The sequence below is a fragment of the Apus apus genome, chromosome 16, assembly GCF_020740795.1.
Source record: "Apus apus isolate bApuApu2 chromosome 16, bApuApu2.pri.cur, whole genome shotgun sequence".
Lineage (NCBI taxonomy): Eukaryota > Metazoa > Chordata > Aves > Apodiformes > Apodidae > Apus > Apus apus.
Genome location: NC_067297.1, coordinates 13,972,374 through 13,999,654, shown reverse-complemented (window position 1 = coordinate 13,999,654; position 27,281 = coordinate 13,972,374). Strand labels below are relative to the sequence as shown.

General features: G+C 57.6%; 1 protein-coding gene across 3 annotated transcripts in view; it reads right to left on the bottom strand.

Annotated features, from left to right (window-relative positions):
* The window catches only part of MYO18B (myosin XVIIIB), a 58,492-nt gene extending 31,664 nt beyond the window's left edge, over positions 1–26,828 (bottom strand). For 2 of the 3 annotated variants that reach the window (XM_051634454.1, XM_051634455.1), the window contains exons 1-28: positions 26,723–26,827; positions 25,566–25,643; positions 24,683–24,840; positions 23,342–24,055; positions 23,045–23,111; positions 22,703–22,815; positions 22,389–22,565; positions 21,496–21,694; positions 20,726–20,868; positions 20,251–20,351; positions 19,645–19,708; positions 18,308–18,452; positions 13,497–13,667; positions 12,971–13,061; positions 11,145–11,337; positions 9,753–9,833; positions 9,340–9,487; positions 9,062–9,221; positions 8,046–8,196; positions 7,181–7,373; positions 6,637–6,746; positions 4,916–4,981; positions 3,612–3,740; positions 3,188–3,331; positions 1,936–2,025; positions 1,212–1,331; positions 979–1,087; positions 344–468 (exon numbers count right to left, since the gene is read on the bottom strand). In XM_051634454.1, the coding sequence (XP_051490414.1) occupies positions 344–468; positions 979–1,087; positions 1,212–1,331; positions 1,936–2,025; positions 3,188–3,331; positions 3,612–3,740; positions 4,916–4,981; positions 6,637–6,746; positions 7,181–7,373; positions 8,046–8,196; positions 9,062–9,221; positions 9,340–9,487; positions 9,753–9,833; positions 11,145–11,337; positions 12,971–13,061; positions 13,497–13,667; positions 18,308–18,452; positions 19,645–19,708; positions 20,251–20,351; positions 20,726–20,868; positions 21,496–21,694; positions 22,389–22,565; positions 22,703–22,815; positions 23,045–23,111; positions 23,342–24,055; positions 24,683–24,840; positions 25,566–25,602 (3,999 nt within the window). In that variant the 5' untranslated portion in view covers positions 25,603–25,643; positions 26,723–26,827. Of the gene's footprint in view, positions 1–343; positions 469–978; positions 1,088–1,211; positions 1,332–1,935; positions 2,026–3,187; positions 3,332–3,611; positions 3,741–4,915; positions 4,982–6,636; positions 6,747–7,180; positions 7,374–8,045; positions 8,197–9,061; positions 9,222–9,339; positions 9,488–9,752; positions 9,834–11,144; positions 11,338–12,970; positions 13,062–13,496; positions 13,668–18,307; positions 18,453–19,644; positions 19,709–20,250; positions 20,352–20,725; positions 20,869–21,495; positions 21,695–22,388; positions 22,566–22,702; positions 22,816–23,044; positions 23,112–23,341; positions 24,056–24,682; positions 24,841–25,565; positions 25,644–26,722 lie in introns of all 3 variants that reach the window. The other variant, XM_051634456.1, reaches the window with a different exon arrangement.
* Positions 26,829–27,281: the final 453 nt, after the last annotated feature.

Genomic DNA, 27,281 nt, shown 5'->3' with positions numbered 1-27,281 from the left:
TCCAGTATCCAAAATTCAGACCAACACAAAGAGCCACCACTCAGTCCCTTCCCACCCTGCACTCACACTCACCAAGGTTGAATTTTGCCATGTGCTGGTGTAAAAGTGATTTTTTAAAAACTTGAAGGAAGCCTTGGGGTATTTATTCCCAAAGCAGCAGAACACAGCTGGGTTTCCCTGGTCAGTGAGAGCATCAGCAGCTCCAGCTGCATTTTGAGCCTCAGCCCTGCGAAGCTTTGCCTGCCCTGGGAATGGGGAGAGGACAAGGGGCTCCGGCAGCAGCCCCACTCCTTAGCGTGACCCTGGGGAGTTCCTGTCCCCTCCCGGGGCTGGCAGCACTTGCCTTTCGCTCCAGCTCGGTCCTGGCACCCAGCTCAGCCTCCAGCCGCTCCTCCAGCTGCGCCAGCCGCTTCCGGAGGAAGGTGATCTCCGTCTGAGCGCAGTCGAAGCGAACTTCCCACTCATCGCCTGCCAAAGACAGATCCGGAGGTGCCGGGTGGGTGCCTGGCCGGGCCCGAGCTGCCGTGGGCGAGTGTTACCCAGCACCGCGGCTCCCGGACAGCACCGGCACCGAGCTGCTTTGTGCACCGGGCTTGTACAGCACATGTACCCCTGCCTCGGACAAAGCATGTGTGCTCATCCCACCTCATTCCACTTGTGTCTGATCAGCCTCCTCATCACCCCAAAACACGCTTCAACCACCTTGAGCTGCTGGTAGTGCAGGGCAGTGCCAGCAAGTGCCAGCAGAGCCGTCCTTGGCCCATCCTCACCCCCAGAGCTGTGTGACTGAGCCATCATGACCAGGTGCCAAATGCACCCCGGGGTGGCCGAGGGCTGGGGGGAGCAGCACTGCCTGGGGGGCCCAAGCCCTGCCCATTGCAAGAGGCTTTGCTGCCCCACTGGGGTGGCCATGCTGGCCCCACAGGTCAGGCTGGATACCCAGCACATGCACCCCCTGCCCCTCAGGGACACCCCTACCTCCTCCAGAGCCGCTTATCTTCATCTCACGCAACTGAACCAGCTGCTGGGCCTCTTCCAGCTGCTTTTCCACCAACTCCAGTTTCTTCTGCACTTGGTCATGTTTGCTCTGGGGAAGCCCGGGGAAGGAAGGGAGCAGCTCTACCTGGCTCCAGGGCACTGGGGTCCAGCAAGGCTGTGCCAAGAGGGTGGCATGGCCACCAGCATGGCCCAGCAGCTCGGGGCTGTCCTACCTGCAGCTCCTGCAGCTCACGGGCACCTCGCAGCCTCTCTGCCCGCTCCCCATCCAGGGCCTGGCAGGCTGCATCGCCCTTGTACCGCTCGTCCGACAGCTCCGTCGTCAGGTCCATGATCTGGGGGACAACACAGAGCCAGGCTGGGCAGGGTGGCTGGGGGGAGGCCCGGTCAGTGTCCTGATTGCACCCCTCTGGCAGCTGCCTGTGCTTAGGGGACGTGGTAAGTGCACCCCATCACTGGCCAGTGCCACCAGTGGGAACCCATCAGGCTCCCACCAGCAGTGCCCCGTAAGGAGCAAGTGCAGCTGGAGCCCGTGGCTGCAGCCCTCACCCGGGGTGGCAAGGCAGCTCCTGCCATGGCTGCACAGCTGGCACCTGCAGTGCACTGCCTGCACTCAGCTGCCTGCACTGCAGGGTGGCCTCATCAGATTTCCACCCCATTCAAGCTGATAAGCATCACATTTCATTTGAAACCACAGGCAGAGGAACGAAGAGGGGAATGTTGATCTGGAGAATTCATTCCCCTTCCACCATGAGGAGGGGTACACGGCCCATCCTGCCCAGCCTGCACTCTGCTGGTGCCTTGGCAGCAGCTCCCTGCCCAGCCCCTTGCTGAGCCCTTCCTGCTCCAATGGAACTGATAGTCCTCTTTATCCCCAAATGGCTTAATTTCCAACTCAGACAACTGAGGCAGTGACAGGGGCTTTCTTTCAGGCTCTACCTTGCTCTCCAGCTTCTCTGCAGTCTGCCTGAGCTCACTGCATGCCTGCTCCGATTTTTCCAGCTTCCTTCTCAGTGCTGCCAGCTCCTCCTAGGGAAGATTGCAAAACAACACACATGCAGAGCTCCAGCATCCTCAGCTGATTTATGAAAATCTCATTTTCTGTTAAAAATAAGTGGGAGAGACATAGCTGCCTTATTAATAAAATTTACAAGCCAGCTTTGAAGGCTGCTCACTGCAAATTGCTGAGACTACAGCTCCTGACATGAATTTCATGGGAGCGAATGTCAACTTTGGTGTATGTACAGAGCACGCTTCATGAGACCGAAGCAAACCTCAAAAGCCTGGGATGAGCAGCCAAATGTCTGAATTCTGCTCATGGAGTATTGCTGGGGCCCTGGCAGGGAATCACAGGGAAGCTGCAAAGGCACATTGTTTTCTGTGATTCCTTTTCAGGCAGCCTGGCTGTCACAGCAGAGCGAGCTACTCACTGCAGCCTTGTCCTGCTTTGATGTCCAACACTGAGCAGAAGCAGAACGTGCTGAGTTGGAATAAAAGCAGAGATTAAGGGGTGATGTGGCCTGATGGATCCCAGGCAGGTTTGGAGAGAGAAATGGAGGCTTGGGCAGCTTTTATTTTGTCTGAACCAGCCTGAAAACGTCTTGTTAAACCCTCGCTAAGGCAAGAGGAGGAGTAGGATGCCAAGGAAGACAGACTAAGAATTTAGCACAGGTCTCAGATGGTGCAGAGGGGCCAAAGGTGCCTTTCCTGGGTCAGCGAATGCCCATTAACATGTCCCATCACAAGTGGCAGCACAGATGGAAGGCAGCACTGCTCTAGTGACAGCAGAGAGCAGAGTCCCCTGCATCAAGGATGAGTTTGGCTGCTCATCTCATCCATCATCCCACAGACTGGTGTGGGGCACCCGTCCCCAGGGGGCTCAGCTCAGCAGACCCAGCCCCAGTGAACTCACAGGGAGCTTGGGGGTGCAGAGAGGCAACCCTGGGGACGGGGCTTTTTCCGTGGGGACACAATGCATTTGCTACTGTCCCTCTAAGGAAGGAGAGGAGGTATTTCTCCCTCTGCAGCTCTGCAAAACATACTACTCAGGGAAAAAAAATGCAGTGCTAAGAACCATTGATGACTTCTGGATGGTCAGAAAAACACAGCTGCCTTGGCAGAGACATGCTTCCAATTTGACTGACCCACCAGACAGAGCCCTGAAGCGTCCCATCCCATCCCTTGTACTTACCTCTTTTGCACGGAGCTGCTCCTCCCCGAGGCTGACGCTGAGCAAGGGCCGCACGCGGCTCAGCAGCTGCCACCAGGGCCAGAGTCTGACTGCCTGGAAGACCACCAGGTTCTTTTGGACACAGCGGATGGCCAGGCGCTGGATCTGTGGGAAGACACAGCTGGCAGTGCCCCTTGCCCAGCCATGATCAAGCCCACCAGGAAGGACCAAGCTGGGGCACTGGGTTGGAGAGGGGTCAGGTTGTAGAGGAGCTCTGTACCACACTGGATGGCAAAGTAGGTATCTTCAAATGGAGCAGCCTGTTCTGCTCAAAGACCTGTAATTTGGGTGCTCTGGGCTGTATCACAGCAGCACTGACCCTTCGCAGCAGCCTGAGCCTGTGGTTTGGTGGGCACAGAGTGTCCATGACCCACAGGATGGATACCTTCAACCTCTTGAACTTCTGACGGCTGAGGAAGCCTTTGCAAGCAGCCTGGAGCAGGGTCATCTTCTGGGCTATCAGCTTGTCACGCTGCTTCTCCAGTCTGAACATGACTCCTGGCTTCAGGAAAACCTGACAGCAAGAAGCAGAGGTCACACACCCACAGGATGGGGTCTGAAACCTGCCTATTTCCCACCTGCCACAAGGACCCAGAGCTGCCTCTGCTGGCAATGGCACTTCTGGCAGCAGACACAGGAACACACACACACAACAGCAAAGATGTTGGTTTACAACAGGAAAAACAAAAATAACCACATCGGTTTCTTTAACTGAACTTGTCTGGAACATCTCATAAATGAGAGATGCCACTGATATCACTGAGTTTAGCTCAGTATCGATCTCTCAGAGTGCAGGATGTCTCTCAGACACTGCTGGGTGAAGCCCTGGTGAGATGGAACCCATGGCTCCCCACTACCGTGCCCCATCTGCATAAGATGCAGCTTTAACACACAGGGAGCTGCACCCCTGAAGCCACTGGCACACTTAAAAAGCTGCATTTTAAATGTGCCAAATTGAATAAAAGAATCATTCCAAGGAAGCTCACTTTCTTGAGATAATGCTCTGATTGCTCCGCCACCTATTTGATTGTCTCATTAACGTCTGTATTAACTTCACAAGGTGGTGAGTTTCAGAGGCTGGTACAAAATCAATGCTCAAAGCAATGGCAAAACTAACTCCTCTATAACGAGATGGGACTGGAGCTGCTATCACACTATTGATTAAGTACAAGGGCTTCATAGAAGAGATAATTGCAAATTGCATCGTGCAAGATGAAAGAAAGTTATTTTGCTCCATAGAACCACTTCACGAATTCTTTCTTTATAGATTCCCAGAGTTGAAGGCACATGCAAAATTATATTTTCTTGGAGATTGTTGCACTTCTGAAGTTCAAATGTTGCTGTGACAACTCCTGCAGCTGCCCAGCTGAGCAGAGGGTTAACCACGGCCCACCAAAGCCATGAGCTGCTCATGAGACATCAAAGGCAATAAAGCACTTCAATGCCAGGAGGAGCCAGATTGGTATAATTAGGTAGACAGTTTACCCAGGGGAATGCTTTCCAAGGGGAATTAAGAGCCTTCTGCTTTGATTTGCAGTGAGACTTGGATTCCTGGCCCACCTGGGCACTGTGGAGAGCAGCGGAAGTGAGGCTTTGTCCCCAGGGTGGGAAGCTTTGGGCAGCTGCAGTGCTCAGTGGGGTCCAGAGGCACCAAGAGCAACAGGGCAGCTGAGACTAGAGCTGTCCTACCTGGCTGCATCCTATGGCAACGCTCCTCTTCTCCAGATCCAGCGCCTGGAAGAGCTCCTCTATTGCCTGCAGGGAAGGAGCACGTCACCCAGCTGCTCAGAAAACATTTACACCCTGGGATGAACCTGCTGAAACGGAGTGCAGAGACCCCTGGTCCCTTCAGGCACCTAGTAAGGGTGCACCCAGATGTGCTCCAGCTTCCCCCTCCCCATGCCAAAGGTGCACTGTGCTGGGGCACCGTGAGGAATCCTACTCCATCCCACCCCCTCAACGGGGCCAGAGGAGCACAGGGATGGTTATTGCTGCACCACCCCCTCGTTACAGACAAGCACTTCTCCTGCTCCCATGGCCAAGCTGATGCCTCTCACCAGGAAGCTGCAGGTAACCAAACCTCGTGGCAACTCGCTCCAGGGAGGAGGGGATTTTTGAAATCCCCAGCTTAAATGCTGCTGACAAGGCACCCTCTGCCTCCTTACAGCTTTTCATAACAATATTGACCTTTTCTGTCTGTCAGACTTGTTGTATTAAATCCCGAGGTCTTAACTGCATTTGCACACCCTGGCTGGCAGTTTGAACAAAGCACGTGCCCATGTTTAATTCATCTCCTCTTGGCTCTTCCTGGCTCTCTGTGCTTTTCTGTCTGTTCCAGGGACAGGGCTGGTTCTCCCTTAGTCTTTTTCTAAGATTTTTTTAAATGAAACAAATAAACCTGGCAAATATCCACCTTCCTTTCTGAGCTCCTTTGAATTTCAAGCTTTGAGGGGCGAGGTGAGAAGCCACCCTGCTGCTTTACCGGTGTCTGAAGGCAGGGGATGCCCCATCCCCGGGGACTCTCTCCATGTGCTCCCTGCTCTGCTGGATTCCTCGGGAACACTGCCTGGCTTGTCCTCAGCCAGCTAGTTTTTTGAGGAGCTGGGGTGAAGCACAGGGTACAGCCACACCGGAGCAATGCACGGATCCTCCACACATGCCCCTGGCCCTGCTGTTTGTGCCCTGCCCTACAAAACCAGAGCTGGCAGGCACACAGCCAGAGCAGAGTGCTCAGCCAGCAGGGCTCTCACAGCCCTTCCCTCTGGAGTATTAAAAGGTAGCAATAAGAGACTTCATTTCCATGCTGATTTTCCAAGCCCTCTCCATGGTGCAATAAGGTTGGGAAATGCAGCCCACGCCAGGCGTGTTTACTGCCTCTGCAAAACAGTCCTTGGGGGGAGAAGCTCCAGGGCGAAGAGCTGAGCTCAGTTGCACTGCCAGGACCAGCCACACCGGCTGCTGGAGGACCCACGTCCCGCTGCCCTCGGGCACACGTGGGAAGGGTGAAGAGAAGCAGGATGCGAAGCCACCCCCACTGCCAGATCATTCCGAATCACTGGCTGGGAGCTCTGAGGTGGCCATACAGACTGACCCCCAGAGTCCCAAGCCCAATCACCATTTCTCGGCAGCACTGCAAGTGCTGGGTGCTGCCCTGGGCCTCACTCAATATGGTTTTTCTCCTTCCTCCTCAGTTCCTGAAGACAGCCTTGTGTTTAAGAAACTCCCAGACCTGCACTGACAGCCCTGCTACCAAAGCTCAACAACTGTCCAGATGTGTACTCCCAACCGTGGTGGGTCCTATAACAATTGATCATCACCCACAGCTGTTGGGAGCCCTGACCATGCTGGGGAGGGCTGGCAGAGCTCTGATCCCAGCAGAGCCCCTGTGGGGCTCCCAGCCCAGCACACACCTTGCTCTCATCTGGCATCTCATAGGCAGAGGTGTACTTCTTCATGACATCTGGAGCCAGGACCTGGAAACGCCTTCGGAACTGAGTCAGGAGCAGGTGATCTGCATACCCTGGGGAAAGACAGACATTGCTGGGGGCTGTGGGACACCAAAATGCTAGGGAGGAAACCAGTGGTGAGGGCTGCTGCAAAGTGTGGCATGTCCTGCACACAGCAAAAGCTGTCACAGGAGGTGAGGTCCAGGGGAGCTGCCCTTAGCTTAGAAATGACTGCAGTGAGGGGAGAGCAGAGAAGCAACAGAGATGTGCTTGAGGTGACCAGATGCCACCCGAGGACCTCATGTCATGCAGGACACTCCCCTGGGCCTCTTGCACAGGTCCCTCTCCATGACATATCCAGGCTGATACATGGATGCTCCAAGGGGAGCATGGGGAGCCCCACTGGAGCTGCAGCAATAAAGCAGCAACAAAAACTTGGGGGCTTTCTGAAGTGGGGCTGGTGAGAGACAGATGCAGAGCAAGGCACGGGGGCCACGCAGGGCCGTACCGATGCGGTGCAGGCGAAGGGCATCCAGGAGCTGGGTCCCCTCCAGCTGAGCTCGCAGGGTGGGCATGTCCAGCTGCAGGGCTGCCTCAGGTGGTGTGGGGGGCCGAGGGTCTGTCCCCTCCGTCCCCAGTCCTGGGACAAGGCAGTGGACAAAGTGCAGCTGGGACCGTCGGAGCAGGTTGATGAGCGCGTCCTGCCAGGCAAGCAGAGGTCAGTGAGGATGGAGGGGGTGAAGGGGCAGCACACGGGGCAGTGGGAAACAGTCCCCATGCACCCACTGCCAGAAGGAGGCATCCTTGAGCCCTCAAGAGTTCATGGATGTGTTAGGAACAACAGCTTCAGACAGAGAGGTGAGCCCAAGATGTAGGTTGGGACCCTTTCTCCTAATGTCCCACATAATTGGCTGATGGGCTACAAGAAGTTACCAGGGTTGAAAGTTGCTGGGTAGGGGTTTGCCAGGGACGGCCAAGACCACAAAGCCATTGGCCAGGGAGCCTACAGAGCCTGAGCCCCATCTCCTCGGAAAAGCTGAGGCAACTAATTATGGCTGAGAGCAGCAGGATCTTGGCCCGTGCCCAGCACGGAGGGCGAGTCGACTGTCTGAGTGCTTAAAAGGATTAAGCGGAGGCACAGCGAGGTGGTGTGTAATCTGCTTCACGATTTGTTTGCCTCGGGGGCTTTCCTGGAGTGACAGCGGTGCTGGGCAGGCTCGTGGCCCCCCCAGCCAGAGCAGGACCCCGCGCCGAGACCCCCCGACGGCCAAGCGGGCAGGAGGAGGAACGTGCCGGAGGCAGGGTCTGAGCATGGGGTCAGCACTGCAAACACCCCGACCTGTGCCCACGAGTGTCCCGGCGCCCGCACTCACCGCCTGCAGTTTGAGCTGGGCACACACCGACCTCTTCCTGACGGCGGCGAAGCTGCTGGCGAAGCTTTTCCGGAGGCAGGCGGAGCGGTGCAGGGCGGCCTGGGACAGCGGCAGCCGCCGGGACGGCACCACCAGCTCCCGCACGGCAGCTCTGGCGGGGCGAGCAACCAGACGGGGCGGTGAAGCCGCAGCAGCGCCGGGGAGCCTCTGCTTCACACCCCCTTCAACGGGGACACGATGCACAACGCCCCGAATTCGGCGTCGGTGCTGCCGCAGGGCACCAGCCAGGCGGCAGGGGTCTGGGACACCTCCCACCCCCCCCCACACACCCCCTTGGTTCGCCTTGGAATGTGCCTGCGGGAGGGGACCCCCATGGAATCATCAGTGTCACGGATCTGCTGGCTGGGTTCCCCAGGAGCTCTGACAGAAAGCTGCTCGTGGTGACATGTTCACCAGCTCTCTCACCTGCCTCGATCACAGCGGGTGCAGCAGCTGCCAGGCAGCCCGGGGGCTCCGTGGCTCTAACTCACCACTTGACACCTGCTCCCCCCACCTTAACTAAACCCTCAGGATTCCCACAAAGCTGGGTTGGAAGCTGTGGGATTTTTCCGGCTTCCTTGTAGTTTCCCCCCCCAGGAAACCAAACTCCAGCGATGCAGATGCCTGGAGCTGCCCTGCAGACAGGACCCGCTCGAGATCCTGTCCCTTCCTTGCCCAGCCGAGGCTGGATCAGCTCCATCCCCTGCGCTGTGCATTGGGCAAGGGCCGGGGGGACATGCAGGGACCCCTCGCAGCCTACCCTGGCTGACCTCGGCCAGGCTAGGGGCCCTCTCTTCCTCACTGGGATGCCTCATAACCCTCCACCATCCCCACCACGAACCACCTCTGGGAGCTGGGGACACATTTGTCACCTCCAGCCCTAACTGAAGCAATATGGCTTATGGTGGGAGTCGTCCCACACCGCTGCCAGGGGTACAGGGATGACCCCGGCACCGTGGCACCTCCCTCGTACTTACAGCTTGGACTGCTGCAGCACCTGGACAGCGTTTTGTGCCGAGAGGTTGAACTTGGCTTTGCTGACCCAGCCCGTCAGGTCGTAGCGCACGGGGTCGGTGCCCAGCTGGTGGCACAGCTCGAAGTGCAGCGCCTGCTCGCACCGGCGCATGGGGCTGTCCCCTGCCACAGCACCCCAGAGTCACCCCGCGAGAAAAGCCCAGTCAGATATTTCATTTGCTGCATGGCTTCTTACATTTCCAAAGCCAAACGGATGGGCAGCTGAGCTGACCTGACTTACCCTCCTGGTCGGGTCCCTTCGGGGAGAAGTAGCAGCAGAGGCGGTCGAAGGCAGTGCTGTCCCCAGAGCCAGGGATCAGCACCTCCTCATCCAGGATCCCCAGCAGCCCCTTGCAATCAGCCCCTGGGCTGCCAGGCAGCCCCTGCAGCTGCCAGAGGGGGACAGCCCTTGGTGATGGGGCAGGAGATCAGCCTGCTTTCACCCTACTCTACACCACCTCTGCTCAACCCTGTTCCCTGCCCCAGACCAGAGTCAAGAGACCCTCCCGGACTGCTCCAGCTCTGGACATCACCCGTGAGATTCCCCACCCCGAGGTCCCATTCTGCCTCTGACACCCTGGCTCCTCTGAGCACCTGGATGCTTCAAACTTGGCCAGAGCAAACGAACCCCACGGCAAGCATGGGGACAGGTACCTGTGAGGAGTTCAGGTCGATGACGGACAGCAAGGGCAGTGGCGAGCGCTCTGGAAGATCAAAAGACACCTCAACATTTTCCTGGAAAACATTATGTAAAAGCTCACTTCAGTCACGGTCTGAAAGCCAAGAGGAGATCTGTCTGCAGAGAGCAGAGGGACGGTGCAGGCTGTGCTCCCACTCAGCTTTGAGGGGACCCAGTGCCAGTGAAGTGGAGCAGCCACAGGAGACACCTGTGCCATGACACAACCATGGCCACATCTGCCTCGTGGACAGGGCTGTCAGGACCAGCATGTCCTGCAGGCTTCTGAAGGGCTTTGTGGATGTCAGACAAGCCACATAAATCATGGATATGACACTAACTGAAGACTTCATGAGAAAGCTGTAAGAAAAGAATCAATTATTGAAATGGCAGCTTGCAGGCATGGTTTCCCTTTCTGAACTAAGGGCTTCAGGCTGTGAGCCCCCAGCTGCAGGGCTTACCCCCCTGTGCCAGGGCCTGGAGCAGAGGGGCAAGGTAAGCACAGCTTGTTCCTGCTCACGGCTGAACCAGAGATCTTCACTAAGAGCCAGAGCTTTAGTGTCTCTCCATGGTAACATGGTGAGACTCTGCCCAGGGATTCAGGATGCAGGCAGAGCAGAAAGCAGCAAAGAGTTTCTTTCTATCAAGGGCACGTATCACCATCACCCCCCTGTGTGACCCTGTTCTGGCAGCAGACGGGTCCCTGGAGCACGGGCTAGCACTTGCAGCCCCGTGGCTAGCAGTTAAGTGTCTTGCACCAGGGCAGCCATCCTCAGGCAGAGACAAAGCCAAGGCATGGCCAGCCTGCCCAGCCCAACATCACGTCAAGCTCAGCCAGTAACTACAAACCCATCCCTAGCAATGAGCACATACAGACCTGGTGCAAGTAATGGGTGATTATTAAGCCGTGGGAATTCAACTCTTTTCCCAGGGCTAGAGGCATAAAGGAACTTCTGCAAGCCTAATCAACTAATCTTTGCTTGTAGATTTATCAGCAGTTTATTTCTGATACAATTTATCATCTTCCTTTCTATTCTCTATTATTCATCACCTGAGGAAAAACTCAGCTGCAACGACAGAAGGATGTGAAGCCTCCTGAGCTGGACCAAGCCTGCCTGAATTGATTGCCAGCCAGCCTGGCATCTCCAGCACATCAGAAACACCCCAGAGGACCCATGGCTGGGGCAGAGAGGGAATGAGAGACTGGGCTCAAAGCCACTGCTCTGTTCAGACCCCTCCTTTCTGCAGCACCCTCTCCCACTAAAGCCACTTCAGTGTGTTATTCAGTCATACCATAGCAGGGACCTGCTGGGACAAAGGCAGCCCTGTCTCCAGGTGCTCGGAAGCTGCTCCAAGCCCTTGCCTCTCACCTCTCTGTATCTCTCCAGCTCCAAAATGAAGGTTTTCTCATAGAAAAGGGCCTGCAGCCGCTCCTGCACGTAGTTGTGGCAGAGCTCTTCAAAGGTGGCTGCCCGCTCGCCCTGCTGGTGCCGCGGGTTGTGAAAGCCAGGAGTGTCCACCACTGAGATGGAGGCCACGGAGTGGTGCTGGGAGGAGAACGACCTGTGGAAAGAGACACACACATCACTGGGTTTTACCGACAGACACAGCTGAGCTCTGCCCTTGGAGGTGACACTGCCTCCTCCTGCCAGGGAGCACCTCCCTGGGTGGGCACCATCTCTCCCTCTGTCTGAGTCTCTGATCAGGGAGCAGCTGGCACCTCCTGGCTTGTTTGCTTCTCCCTTAGGCTCCACCCACCTTTTCTTTGATCTACTTAAGCCAGCATTTACTCCCAGCCTGGTTGGAGACACATGGCATGGGCTGCTCCTGACCTGGCCTAACACACTTCACAGGGTGGGGAGGAGATGCTGCCCACCCCACACTTGGCCCCGTCCTGGGACTCCAATGGTTTAAAGTTCTACATCTTCATCCAAATGTGTGAAGTTTGATGGAAAAGGTGATTGGAAAAGCAGCTAAACTGGCACGTGACACCAACACCAAGGACAATATGAGTGTTCAAAGCCCCATTTTGAGCTGTCTGTGGCCTTTCTGCAGGAGAACCTGCTAATGTTCACCTCCCAAGGAAACGTCCCTCATCACCTGGATCACTGTTGCAGTGATTTAATGGTCTTTGATGGGCTGGGGTGGAAAATAAAGATGAGCAAAACAGAGCTACCTTTAAAGGGAAGAGGGAACCTGGGACACATCCCGAGGTAACGCTGTTATTCAGGAGAATCAGCAACATTTTGCTCTTCTGTCAGCCCTTAGAGCAACATCAGCTATTTCCCTCTGGAATGTAGTTGCTAAGAATTACAATAAAAATATTCAACTGCAGGTTAAAATAAACCTGCCGTGACAACACAGGGTATTTTTGGGCACCAGCTTCTATGTGAATGCTGACTTCAACAAACTGAGTTGTGCATCAGAACTGAGAAAACAGAACAGTTATGGGGCCTGGGCCTTACCCCAAAATTATTCTGTTTGTCCAAATAGATCATCTTGAATTTACACCACCTAAAAGAAGAGGTCACAGAGGGTGCTCTTCCCATCCCAGCTCTCCATGTGTAAATAAGCAGAGTGAGGACAAGCCCCCAGGGCAGCCCCCACACAAGAAGGACCTGGATGTGCTGGAGCAAATTCAGAGCCCACAAAGATGATCAGAGGCTGGAGCAGCTCTGCTCTGGAGACAGGCTGAGAGAGTTGGGGTTCTTCAGCCTGGAGAAGAGAAGGCTCCAGGGAGACCTTAGAGCACCTTCCAGTGCTTGAAGGGGCTCCAGGAGAGGTGGGGAGGGACTTTGTACAAGGGCAGGGAGTGATGGGATAAGGAGTAATGACCTTAAACTGGAAGAGGAGAGATTTAGGTGAGTCATTAGAAAGAAATTCCTCACTATGAGGGTGGTGAGACACTGGTCCACATAGCCCAGAGAAGCTGTGTGTGCCTCATCCCTGGAAATGTTCAAGGCCAACCTAGATGGGGCTTGGTGCCTGCTGCCATGGGGCTGACTGCCCACAGCAGGTCCTGGGTGTCAGCACGTTCTCCCAGATGGAGATTTTTAGGTAACTGTCTTTTTTCAGCAGGCAGCAGTTCCTGCCCCGTGGCTCTCTCTGGGGACCCCCCAGCAAAGGTTCCTCTTCACACCCAGGAGAAGGAGCCGTCACCTGCAGCCCCCCCAGCACAGAGCCCAGCAGCTCCTACCTGTTGATCAGGGAGACAATCGCGGCAAAGAGCTCTTCATAGAGACCTGCAGCCATCCCCTCCACACACTCCACACCCGTCATCTTCGGCCCTGGCACAGAAAATGAAGAGCAAAGACACAGCATTTGTTTCCAGCCGAGTTCAGCCGACGCGCAGCTGAGCCGGTAACAGGGAATTCCCTTGCTCCTTGGGTGAAATGACCTGCCTGGGGAAGGATGCCCACCCTGCTGCCCTCCTCCTCTGGGGCTTTCTCGCCTCCTTTCCAGGTAAAGATCTCACAGCATTTAAGCCCCATCAGTTAATTCCCAGGGGCACCATCTGAATTCACCTGATCTTCAGGTGTCCCTAAGGAGTGACAGCAGGGTCAGCTGTAGAGCTGAGGGCAACTGTGTGACAGAGCACAGTTCATAATTTAATTAATATGAACATACTTAAATGGACCTTGCTGCCTGAGAAGAGCAGTGCAGAGCACAGCGTTTCCCTGTCACCCATGAACAAAAGGAAAAAGGATGCAGCATCCTGGTACCTGCCGGGATCTCCTCCGCCGGGGGCAGCCGACTGCTCCGTGCTGTCACCTGTGCCAGGATCTGCTTCAGGTGGTGTTTGAAGACAGCAGTGGTGAGCTCCTCCAGGTCACAGCCCAGCACCTCTGCAGCTCTGCCTGCACTGTCAAATTTCATGAACTGCTTCCTGCCAACTGGGGAGGGGACATGGGGGCATAAGGAGGTCACCCAGGGCCACCTGAAAGGAGCCAAGTGCAGGCTCAGCCCGTCCAGCACACACCTCTGCCCACCCCCACGTGCAACCCCCCAAAATCAAAATCAAATCAACCAAGAAAAGACTGCTGTTTGTAGCAGGGGATAGGGGGGTCAGACAGAAGATCTCTGCAGGCTGCTGCACGCTGGGGAGTGGAGAGGCTGTGGGGCCTGGGCTGCAGAGAGCCCACCAGGAACCTGCAGCCTGCTCCAGCATCCCACACCAGATGCTCCAGCACCACCCCCAAACCCCGGGAGCCCCCAGGCTCCATTTCATGCTGCATAAGACACCACCAGTGCCCTGCAGCCCTTCCGGGCGTAATGTGACCCTTGTAAAACACAGAGGCTTTAACACCTACAAGGTGATTACTCTGGCCCATCTAATATTTAAGAGAAGCAGTAGGAAGACACAGCGTGAGCAGCAGGCTGGTCTCACTGGTGTGCCTACGCAGCAGCTGGGTTTCTATTTTTAATTTCAATTGGGAAGCACGGGGAGCAGCAGGGAAGGCAGGAGGGGCTGGACCCGGGCTCACTGCTGGCACAGGGCAGCTCAGCATCACCCCATTTCCCTACCCTCCCAAGCCCCCTGGCTGCATGAGGCACACCTTGCCAGCCTGTCCCTTTTCTTCCACTTACTTTGTCATTAAAACGTTTGCACTGCTAATAAGACAAATAAAACAGTCCATTTGTTCCTCTATATTACCCTGGATGGGGACGGGGAGAGAGAGGAGGCTCCTCCTGGCTTGAATGGTTAATTTATTTGTCATGCACTAAGTTCTCCAGTCAATTCTCTATTGACCCATTGCCTGATGTATGACATATTAAAGCCTACATATAACAAAGGGAAGAGCTGTGTAATAGCATGATTAAAGAAACCTGCCATTCTGGCTGCATTTCCCAGACTGTTTGTAATGAAGATGTCAGAGCACTGAACAGGCAGTGCCATAACAGGGTGTGAGGGGACAGCCTCCCCGGACCAGGAGCCATGGGGGGGGGATCATAAAAACTCCACAAAGGAGAGGCAATGTCAGCAGGACCCCCCAGCTGCCAGGCCCCCAGAGAGCCAGCAGCAACAGCCAGGCTCCAGCCAGAGCTCCAGCTATTCCCAGTGTGCCACCTCTGGGCACCAGCCCCAGGGCAGCTGGTCTGCTAAGGAAAAGCTAGAGCAGGGGCAGAGACTCCCTGTGCTAGGTCCTGCTCTCTCCTCTTCATCTCCAACACCAGCATGGCCATCACAGCCAGTGCCAGGGAACACAAAAGTGCCTCCTGGCACCACAAACACAAGCAACAATTCCTGAGCTTTCCTTGCAAATCTGTGTCCTCTGCACTTAGAGGGATGCCAGGGAAAGGAAGAGCTGCAGCAGGCTCCCCACACCCAGATATATCTCAGAGCAAACTGCAAAGCAAGAATCCAAGAACATCACAAAGTGGAGTTGCTGGGAAAGGAAGGATAGGCATGCAGCCCCAGGTCTTGCTTTTTGCATTTTCCTGCCCTCCTCTCCCTGCAGCAGCTCCATCCCCTCCACCACGCTAGAGCCACCAGCACATCTCTCCCTCTGTGACAGTGACCAAGCCAGGGATGGATATATTTGTCACAAAAGGGGAAGCCTGGCACGGTGCTAATTATGGATCTGCTGCTCCCTCCTCCTTCAGCAACTGGCAGCAAGAAAAAATGAGGGTAAATCTGGGCACTGAGCTTGGGTGGAACTAAGAACAAAGTGTCATTTCCACATCAATTAAGGAAAGGTCACTCCATCTCAGAGGCTGTAAAACAGCAGCAATAATGCAAGTTTAAGGCTTTTTTCTTCACTCTGGTGGGAAAGCAATAAGTCACCCAGGTCTGTTCCTGATTGACATCTACGCTCAGGGAGCTGCATAATTAATGCCAGTGGGATCCTGCCAGTTGTTCTCCCTCCTGTGTTTTGATGGACATCCCCATTACTTTAGTTGGCTAAATGGCTTCTGGAAACTTCCCATTTCACAGAGCTAAAAGGGTGTTCAAGGAGGCTCCATCTCTGCTTCTCCTGCCAGCCCCATCAGCCTGCAGAGCCTGGAGCAACCCAGCAGGACACCACAGGGGTGCAGGGGACTCAGGCCCTGCTTCTGCCTCAGCCCAGGCCCATCTCACAACCTGCCCCATGCCTTAGTTTCCCAGGTCTGAAAGGCGGCTCCTCCTGCCTGCCAAGGGAGTGATGCTGCAGCAGTGGGGCAGTGCAGGAGCCAGCCCGGGCCATGGCAGCAGCTCAGGCACTGACCCCACGCTACTACTTGCTGGAGGGGTCCCATAGCAGATCCCAAAATTCCCAGATGGCTGCCTGGGCACTCCCATCCCTCTTCAGTCAGGGCTGCTGCTGCAGGGAACCAGCCCCGTCTGTGCAGGGGGTGACTGATGCAGGATTCTGCCCTGGACACCAACCTCTGCCGGGGGTTTGAGGAGCTCAGAGCCTCCCCCGAGCAGCATAGGGGAAACCCCTGTGGTTTTCCTGCATCCCAGGGGTTCAGTTCCCCGCCTTTGCAGCAGCCGGGCGTGCGGGGGAGCCCCGCTCGGCTCCCGGCCCCAGCACGCAGCGCCCGCGGCTCCCGCAGGACTTGGGCGACTTGCAGCCGCGCTCAGAAAGCCGGTCACCTCCCTGACAGGCGCTCGGTGGGAGCCTGCGGGGAGCAGGCAGCTGCTGTGCCGCCGTTTTGTAACAATCAGCCGAAGGGGCAGCTTGAGAGAGAGCTGGATGTGACCCCCCGGCTGCGCGCGGAGCTTCCTTCCCGCTTCAAGAGGCAACGAGTGAATGGAAACACGGAGTATCCTGCAGCCCACAGAGGGCACCGAGGCACTTAGGTGAATGGGTACCTAGGATGCCCCGCGGGTCTCTGGCTGCTCAGCTGCTTTCTGACGAAAGAGCCGCTCGAGCGCGTTTCAAAGGCACCGGGAGGGCCGAGCGCGGCGCGGAGCGGCCCTGCGGAATTCCTTCTCTAATTGCAAGCGTATTTTCCACTCCCAGCCAGAGAGGGGTGGTGTTACTCCCCCCCGTTTTATCCCCGGACAAATTCAATTTGTGACGAGATGATGGGCACCAGCAGAAGGGGAAAACAAGGTGGATGCAGCCCGCGCAGGGGCCGGCAGGTGCCGGTGGCAGCAGGGTCTGGGGGTGCCCTGAGGGGCAGCCGGACACATGGGGCTCCCCAGGGAGAGATTTCAAGGAGAGGATTTGGAATGTGCAACTTCAAAGTGCATGAGAGGGGAAGGGAAGAGCTGACTGTCACGAGACAGGTTTAACCACATTAAAAGACTCATTGCCCCCACTGAGGCTTTTGCTCCATCTGACTTTGATCCATTTTTTATCCATATTTCCTTTCATTTCTCCCCTTTTGTTGACGCACGGTGGGGGAATCAATACCAGAGCGAGTGATGCTGAGACATGCTCTGGTTGTTAATCCCACAGCCAAGTCTGCTCCGAGGCCCCAGGCCCTGCCTGAGCCACCATTAACACTCTATTCACAATGGAATTCTTGCAGCAGACCTGTGGAGTATCGCTGGGCACTGATGGGCAGGATGCTCGGGACAGAAAACTTAGCAACTTGGAGCAAACCAGCTCAGCTCCCCCAGCAAACCAGCTCAGCTCCTCTGGGCCAGCACAGCAACCATCCCTTCATCTGCCTTTGAGCTCCTTCTCTTACAACAAAACACATCTCCAAAACCTGCTCTCCTGAACACTCTCAAGGCAGAAGGGTTTCTTATTTTTTTTTTTGCCAGGAGTCTTATCCCACACTTCAGCCTGAAACAGAGGGTTGTTTTTAACAGAGCTGGAAGGGCACTAGGGGAGATGGAGACGGGGAAAGAGAACACCAGGGAGAGGGAGAAAGAGAAGTCTCTGTAAGCGATGACAGCATTCATCCTTTTAAAATAATTGATAAATTATTAATGGCATAAATTACCATAGGATGTGTTATGACATGTTGCAGAGACATTTATAATGTCTGTGGCTTAGTTTATAGCAGCCTTTATGCAGCCCTCATCAATTGACGTGTGTAAATCAACGTGGCTGCCTCAAACAGGGGTTAGAGCACATCTCACCATAATTTATAAGGGATAAGGCAATTTCTAGATGCCTGCATTAACAGAGTCTTGTATTTATAACAAAGATCATATTTATTAGAATATAACCCTCATCTAAACTCAGCCTATTACAACTCAGTAGCTGTACCAGGCATCAAGAGATGATAAACTTATTGCCACCCGAAGCTGTCCCTTCACAGGGGCATTGGGTGCAACATCCCAGCAAATGAGTTACCTACCACAGCCCTCCCCATGGAGCTGGCACAGGGTGATGTCCTGCAGCCCCTGCCCCCTCTGCATGTGGCCGGGGGCCAGACTCACTCCAGCAGCACCAAGGGACAGGACAGGGACACCCAGCATCACCCAAGCTCCTCCATGGGCAACCACCAGCTGGGAGCAACTGCCTGAGCTGCAGCCTCTGGGTGAGCATCGTGACACACCCAAGCAGCACTCGGATGTGGTTCCTTGCCCCTTCTAAACCCCAGCACTGAGAGGAGGTACAAGGAACAGGGAGGCAGGACCCCTCTTTACCTTTACAGGCACCAGCAGCTCCCAGGTGGTAGATGCCAGCCAAGAGGTGCCAGACGGCCGCCTGCTCCTCCGCCGTGATGCCCAGCGTGCCCATGGCAGCCCGGAGCTGGGCAAAGGCTGCTGAGGCTTTCTGCTTCTCCTCAGGCTGCAGGAGGAAAGAGACGGGAAGGGAAATGTCACTGCTTCATCCTGGGCTCTGGGGGGAAGGGGATACAGGGATACAGACAGGGGAATGCAAAAATCATGGGTTCAGCAAGCAGAAGACAATAAGGGGCCCAAGAGACAGGTTGGACTGCCATGGGAGAAGTCTCTGGCAAGTTTCTCAAGAGCCTGGTATTAGGAGCAAGCCTGGGCACATCTTCTCATCATACAACAATACATAATTCCCGCCTCAGGAGTGTCCACAGAGATACTAAGGCTCAGCTGGAGACAGACACCTTAGATCTCCTCACGAAACACACAGGCCCATGGGGTGCTGCAGCCAGCTGACCAGCTTCCACCCCCAGCAGGACCCACCTGCCCACCTCTATCCACAGCAGCCACGACCATGAATCCTGCAAATTTTTTTTGCAGATGCAGACTTGGCACAGAATTAGGGTTTGTTGTTTGTTTTTTTTTTTCCCCTGAGCTGAGGCTGTTCCATGCAGCCCTGGGGCTGGACACAGCACAGGGGCTCCAGTGGGCCCTGGCCCAGCAGTGACCAGCCTGCCTGGCCTAGAAGATTCCAGCTTCCACAGAGGTCCACGGGGTGGCTACTAGTGAGGAAACGCAGCTGATGTAGGCAATTTCTCCAGACTCAAACAAATACCCCAAATACTTGTGACACGGTGTCACAGCAGGGCCACCCACCCCTGCCAGCTGCAGGGATGAAGGCTGGAAGCCACCAATTAGATTTTTGGTCTCAGCATCCAGAGCAGTGTTCAGGAAGGAAAATGTGACAAACTTCCCCAGACTCCAACCTAAACACAGCACACCACTGCTCTGGCTTTTCTTAATAAGGAGCTGATGCTGGAAATTATATGCAGTTCTTTTAGCAGATAAAAATTGCCTTATGGGTTCTTCAAAGGATACATTTGCCCCTCAGGAGCTGCTGCTGCAGGGAAACATCAGGGGTTGTTGACCCCAGAGCAGCAGGATTTGTCCCTGGGCAACTCTCACGGGCTGCCAGAGGGTGCTGGAGCTTCTCACACCCTGACATTAACTTCATCCTTCCATGTTCCCAGCATGGCAGCAGGATCCCAAGTCACCCAGCAGCCGAGGACCCCAGCATGTCCTCTAACCAGGGGTGGCAAAGGGCACACGCTGCAACCTCCCCCAGCACCAGCATTTCTCCCTACCTTGGAGAACGGCTTGATCCCAAAGGAGTTGCTCTCAGTCACCTGGTGCAAATGCAGCATTGTCCTGGAAGCAGGTACAGACAATGAGAGTCCAACTCCATCCTGCCCCAGCCCTCCCCACACCCCCAGCTCACTCCTCAGGGAGCATCTCAGACACCCACAGACCCCTTTGCCTTTATCGTGACGTTCAAGGGGACTCCTTGAGAAAGGTTCCCATGGCTCTGCCCCTCACAGGGGAACAGAACTGGCCCTGTATGCACCAGGAGACTTTGCCTGGGGCAGCCCAAGGATGGGCAGCTTGTGAGGAAGGCCAGAAGTGAGCAAGGAAAGGGATCTCTGTCTCATTTGATCAACCCAATTTAAGTTTCAGTGAAGAGGCAAAAAAAAAAAAAAAAAAAAATCAGAAAACACCCACTTCCTCGAGGACCTCTAATAGAAAGTGTACAAAAACCCCTGCAGCATCACTAATGTGATCACCCTCACAATCTCTTATAAGAGGGGTCTCAACAACTGCATTGCAGGAGCAAACTGGGGTATAAATAAGAGGGGAGCCCCTGGGGGCTGGGGAACCTGCCAGCCGAGCGAGGAGCAGAGCTGCACACCCACCTCTCTGCCGTGTCCAGCCCCGCCAGCATCAGGGGGAAGACGTTGAAGCTGCTCTCCCCGGGGGGCTGCTGGGCAACACGGCCCCTCTCCAGCAGCATGGTCTGGGGGGGGAATGGAGGCAGGCATGAAAGGCAGCCTCCAGTCACCAGTGTGCAGGCAGGGACAGCCCCCCCCACCCCCGGGTTTGTTGACATGCCAGGGCTTCCAGGCACTCAAGGGAGAGGGGACAGTGGCATTCGGAGACAGGGAGATGCTACTGAGAAGTGTGAAGGGGCTGGATTTCTGAGGACCTGCTCAGCTGCAATCCTTGGTCTGGGAGGAGAAGCCAAGTGGAGCTTCACTCCTCTGCCTCATGACACCACTTTTGCCCCAGGTTGGCCAGAAAGCAGCACAGGGGCTGCTCACCCCCTCCCAAGAGCCCCTGGTTTCAGCCACAGCCCTCCTGTCTCACCAGGTGACAGGGCCCATGGGGTACCTGGAGGTGAGCAGCAGTTATCCGGCCGGTGGCACTGAAATCCAGTGACAGGACCATGGAGAAGCGTGTGGAGCTGCTGCTGTGGCTGGTGGTCACTGACCCAAAGGCTCCCAGCACCGTGAACATTGCCTTGATCTTTTCCACTGCAAAACCAGCACCAGAAGCCCCTTGAGCCACCTTCCCATGGCTGCAACCCTGCATCACTCCAGTGTTGGCTGGGAGAGAGCCAGACCCCACCAGCGATGCACCAGCACAGCCTCAGGGCTGGCAAGAAGCACTGGAGGAGGTTTCACCTCCTGGCTGCACCTCTTCCTGCTCCTCCCAGCACACGGGGACCTGAAGCATCAGCTGGGGTTGGGAATAGCATCCCACACTGCCAGAGCACATGGGCACTGGTCTGAGAAGGACATGCCACCCAGCTCCAGGCCATTCCTCAGCTCTTTGCAGGAGCACAGTGTACCCAGAGCTTGCCCAGACCTCCAAAGTCCAAACCTGCCCCTAACTGCCTAACAGCTCTTCCTCTCACATCACCAGTAACTTGATCAGATGGGAAAAGTGCTGCCCTAAGCATGCAAGTAATTCCCAGCTGGTGCTTACTTGGGTGTTTATCAAATCAGCCAATCTGTTGGGTCTGGGATGGGTAAGAGGCAGCAGCACTAACAGCCCCTCTGCTCACCTGCCACCCGGGCTGCAGCCCCACAGTGGCTCGGAGCACAGAGCAGCCACCGTGCCCTGTACCCAAGACCCTGCCCTCCCACCACGCCCCATACCTGAGACCCTGCCCTCCAGGCTGCCCGCCGTGCCCACCAGGTACTCCAGGGCACTCTGGCAGGTCTCGGTCTTTCCGGCCCCGCTGCGCCCCAGGGGCACGATGGCCTGATCCCGCCGCTGCAGCAGCAGGGTCCTGTAGGCTCTCTGTGCCAGGGAGCAGATGTGTGGGACTGCGCTGTCCCGCTTCCCCTTGGACGCCTGCGGGCAGGGAAGGAGCGGGAGAGTTGCAGAGTCACAGAACTGCTTGGGCTGGAAAAGACCTGTAAGATCACTGAGCTCAACCATAACCTAACTCTACCAACCATTAACCCCATTCCACCAAGTCCAGTCCTTAAACCACGTTCCTCAGCACCAAATGTCCCAAAAGAGGCTCCTTGTAGAAAAACATCTGACAACGTATCACACTCAGGGTGATGATTCACTCCCCCGAGGGTGCTGAACCCTCCAAGGTTCCCAGGAAAAGGAGAAACATTGCCCAGCCAGCCCACCCTCGCAGCACCAGCCCTGCAGGGTCAGGGACAAACCAGGGAATCCGCAGCAGCTCCCACGAGCAGGGGTTCTGCCCAAGCACCACCCCAGGGCCCTTCCCACCCCAGCCCTGGCACCCCCAGGCTGCTCAGGGCAACACAGTCACAGCAACACGGCGATTTTCTCCTGGAAACCATGAAAAATTCAGTGCCAGGAGCAGGGGCCAGCTGAAAGCATCCCCAGACCCTGAGCATCCTCAGGGCATCCCCGCCCCGAGCATCCCCGGTGTCGCCAGCGCCTCCCCCGCGCTGTGACGGTCCCACGGTGCCACCTGCCGGCACGGCCGCGCCCGCCGCCACTGCCCCACCGGGGCTCCATCACCGCTTCCCACGGGAGATCCCCCCACGGGGCTCCCCCCGCTCACCTTCCCCGCGCTGCTGCTGGCAGCCCAGCTGGCCCTGATGGCCACCAGGCTGGGCCCGGCGAAGGTGCAGGGCAGGCGGGCCCGGTAGCGCTGGCGCAGCGTGTGCAGGACGCTGCACTCGTTGAGGCTGAGGAGCGCGGCCAGGTCCTCGCTGTAATCCAGGCTGGGGGGGTTGGTCTGCAGGGAGAGAGCCAGAGCCCGCCTCGAACGCTGTGCTGGAACCTCGCCGGCACACCGGACCCATCCAGCCTGGCAAGATGGTTTGAGCAACAGGGTTGTCCCGGCGCCCAGCCCAAAGTGGGGAGGGGGCTCACCCGCTGCACGCTGTCCTCATCCACCTCGGTGACACTGCCATCCTCCTCCCGGCGCACCCGCACCCTCCCGGCTGGCAGCTCGGGGGTCCCCACGTCTGGCTTCAGCTGCGTGGCTGCAACGAGAGGCCGCTGAGTCCCCCCCGGCCCAGGGAGCACGGGGCAGAGCGGGGGGCGGCGGGGGGAGCTGCCAAGGGGCCACCCCCAAAGACTGCCCTGCTGGGACACGGCTGGGCACGGGGCCCCAGCAGCACCCGGCGCCCACCCTGCTCCCGCCCCACAGCCAGGCTGGAGGCAGCTGCGATGGTCGGCGCTGGGAAGCAAGGGCAGAGGAAGGCAAGTTACCCAGCGTGAATCCATCCTGCTGGATGAGCCAGACCTTGTCTGCTTCGTACCAAACATCCCCCGGAGCCTGTGAGAAGAGAGAGGAGAACTGTGCAAGAATGGACAGAAAACTGAGCTGAACAAACTGCACTTGCCCCCCGGACAGCAACAATTCCAGCCCCGCCCCTCCTCTGCCCTCCTGCACTTGCCCCCAGCCAGAGTTGAGCCCACAGGAACAGCAAGAGCTGCATGAAACCAGAAAAGGGCCTCAGTACCCCAAGACACGGGTACAGCCCCGCAGGTCTGCAGACACATTACCTGCTCCTTGTCCATGCTCTCACTTGTCTCTTTGCTCTCTCCTGGTGCTTCTCTGCTCTCTCCCATCTTTTCCTTCACCTTCTCCACCACTTCTGTCACATCTTCTGACTTTCCATGGATTCCTTCCAGCTCTTCCTTGGGCCCCTCTGACTTGTTTGCAGGTTTTCCAGGCTTTTTTATTTCCTTTGGCTCTTTCTTGCCACCTCCAATGTCTTTCTTCATCTTCTCAGTCTCTCTCGTGTCTGGCCCTGGCTTCCCCTTTGCTCCCACCTTGTCTGGGTGCTGCTGGTGGCTCAGGGGTACCCTTTTCTCCTTCTTGGTGCTCTTGGTGTCCCCCTCCTTTGCTGGAACTTTGCTGCAGCACTGGGGATCCTTGCTGAGTGCAGGGGCTGGAGATGGGGGACTGCCCCCTGGGCAGGGGTCTGTGGGTCTCTTCTCTGGGCTTGACACCTTCACTGCCTTTGAAGCCTCGGGCTGAGGGCTCTCTGCGGGTTTGGGGGCAGCCACTGCTGGGCTGGGGGCAGGGGATGGGGCTTTGCTGGGGGTGGTCCCTGGTGCAGCCCTTCCTGGTGGCAGCTCCTTGCATGGGGGTGCTGGGACCCCCTCGCCCCCCTGCCCTGCAGTGTGCAGCCCGTTCTGCAGAGGCTGCCCCTGGCTGGCCACCTCCCCTCTGGTGGCTGGGGTGTCCCTGGCCTTGCTGTCCTCCTCCGTGGGCTGCCAAGAAAAGGAGAAGATCTGGGTCTGAGAGGGACAGGGCAAAGGACCCGACCCTGGCCCCAGCCCAAAGAGCTGCAGGACGCCTGTGGTCAAGCATAGCCCAGCAGGACACACAGCTCCAGCCCTGACTCATATACTCTGGGCACGGCTGATGGCTGCAGGTGCCTGCCAGGCCTGGGTGCGTGGCTGTAGTTGGTGGCATCCTCCTCCTCTTCATCTCTTGGCCCCACCTGCCCCTCCACTCGCCTCATCCCCAATCACTGCTCGTTGCCTATGCCCAGGGATGCCCCAAGCACTCCCCTTTCTGTGCTCAGTGAGCTGAACCAGAGGGCTTTGTGCTCTGCCTAGTTACCCACCTTCTAATCGAGCAAGTCAGGAATGGCAAGTTGCATTAATGAAACCTGCAGCATCACTTGCTCAAGGCTGGCAGCTGGCTGGGGCTCCAAGTCCAAGCCTCACTGTCCAACCCACCTTGTGCCAAAAACCCCAAGTCTCCTGGCTGGGGCTAGCACCATGGGGACCCACAGTCCCCCAGGGACTGCTTTGAGCTTGGGACAGATGGAGACATTAGGCCAGCACCAAGGCAGGATGCCCTGGCACTGGATGGGGTTTGTCACCACTCACCTCCTCTTTCAGGCTTGCCTTGGTTTCCTTCTTCTTTTTGGCCACCCTGGCCTCCTTCTCAGTCTCCCGCACAAGCTGCTTGATGAACCCCCCAGGAATGACAGACAGGAGCAGGGGGGGGGCAGATGGGGGTGGCCCCCGGTCCTCGTCCCGTATCTGTTTGCAGGAGCAGAGGGTGGGTTACGGGGCCCAGCAAAGTCAGGGGCACAAACAGTGCAGCATCAGCACCCGGCTCTGCTGGCACAGGCCACGGGCATCTTCTGCAGTTAGCCAGCAAGGCCACAGGCCACCCGTGAGCACCAGGCTGGTTTGGGGGTGCTGTAACGAGCAGGAGAAGCACCAAGAAAATAAGCCCTGCAGAGAAGCACCCAGCTTTCTGCGTGACTCCAAGACACAGAGCCCCAGTGCCCAGCAGCTCCGGCACAGCCACGGCAGAAACCATCCCAGCTGTAGCAGTCAAGAAGCAGCTCCTGGCATCACTTTGGCCACACGCAGACCCGCGGGTCCCTCCGTGCAGGCCCCAGGCAGAAACCTGGCCCCACCACCCGCAGCTCCCACAGCAAAGGGCTTCCCCAGCCCTGTCACCAGCCCCAGCATCCAGCCTGGCAGGCCCCCTCAAGGCTCGGCCCCGCAGGCAACCGTGTGCCCCAAACAGCAGCAAAACCACTCAAACCAGACCATTCCAGCTGCAAAGGTGCCCGGAGCTGGCAGGGCTGCGCACAGCAGGAGCAACGTGTGCAGGGCGGGGAGGGGACACTGGCCCCCGCGGCGTGTGGCAGGGCGGCTGCGGTGAGTCCCCCTGCACCCAGCCCCCCGGGCAGCCCCCGAGCATCCATCCAGCCCCCGAAACACCACGGGTGCCACCCCGGACCGAGACTTTCCTTCTGCTCCCAGAGCGCGAGGCGCGAGGAGATGGCCATGGCGAGGAGGGACCGTCTGTGCCCGGAGCCGCGGGGCTGCGCTGGCACACGGGGCGGAGAGAGAGGAGAGAGTTAGCCAGGGGCACCCTGACCTTGCCCCGCCTGGGCTCCCGGCACGGCTGGAGCGCGGCTGCCCGGGCACGGAGGGGACGGGGCGTTCGGCCGTGCTGGGGAGGGCACGGCCACCTCCAGCCCCGGGCACGGTGCGGGTGGCACAGGGTACCGGTGGCACTGGGGCGGTGTGGGGACCCTGCCGCCCCGGGCTGGGCGGCACAGGGTGGCTGTGGGATCCCGCCCGGGCCCCATTTCGGGCTGAGCCCCCAGCTTCACCTGTCGAGATCATTCATGCACCGAGCGGGTCGGGGCTCGCCTGGCCCTGCCGCCCGCACCGGCAGCCACATCTCCTTGTACAGTAAAGGGCAGGAGCGCCGGGAGCGGCCAGGAGCTGGCTGAGGAATGTCACTTGCCTTCTCGGGCGGCAGCCCCGGGCACCACGTGTCCCGCTCCCTTTGGGAACCAGCTCTGTCCCCAGGCTGTGACCCCAGCCAGGGTGGGCAGCTGTGGGGGAGCTGGCCCTACACGGCACAACCAGAGCCCCGAGCTGGAGAGTGCCCATGGCAGGGCACCCCGTCCTGCCAGCCAGAGCTGGATTCTCAGTCCCTGCTCTGCACATGGGAAAATCGAGGCACAGCGGGGGGATGTGGCTTGACTGAGCACACAGCACGGCCCAAACAGGGGCTGGAGGCTCCCCACCCGGACACGGCTCCATTTTTGCCAGAGCCATTTGGGTCTGGTCCCCACACAGGAGGTGGCCAAGGACTCACTCCTGCTTCTTCCCGCTCCCCAGGGCTGAGAGCCGAAGCCGTCGAGGGGCTCCCAGCCACACAGAGCAGGGAAGCACCGTCCCCACTCCCAACACAACCCCCGTGCTCCTCTCCCAGCACAGACCCGTCATTGGAAGCCACCTCAGAAGCCGGGACTGCTGCTATCACCATCCATTCCCACCTAAAAATAGCCCTCCCCACCGAGGGGCCCTGCTGCCAGCACACCCAAAAAGCTTCATTCGGACCCTGACCCCAACCCCCCACCCCAAAGCCCCCCCCCCCCAGAACGCCCCTACCTGGCTGGGGGGCTGCGGGCTCAGGGGCCGAGGCCGGCGCGGGGCTCTGCGGGAGCCCGACGGGGCGCGGAGGCAGCGGGTGGGCGGCGGGAGCAGCGGGAGCCTCCCCCGGCAGCGGCAGCTGAGGGGACACATGTCACTGCTAAAAATACCCGCGGCGGTGGCACCGGGGCCTCAGCTGGGGAGAGGTGACGGCACCGCGGGGCCCTCCCGCTCCCTGGCCTCTCTGCACCAGCTGCCACACACGCGTGTCACCTGTCCCCTCCCGGCCACGCGTGTTCATGCCCTCCTCGCCACACGCTGTGCCCACAGAACCGCTGGGGGTGGATGTGAGCCAGCCCAGGGCTGGTGCAAAAGTGGGTAAGGGGCTGCCCCTCAGCGCCCCGGGTCAGACGTCCATCACAGGGCTCCCTGGGGGGAATGGATGTGGGGGGGGGGGGTTTTGAGCTGGGGAGGGGCCCAGGAACAGGAGTCAAAACATTTTCTACCCAGTAAACAGAAAAAGTCACCATGGTGCTAATGCCAAAGCTGTCAAGTGGGGAGGGAGCAGGGGGCTTGC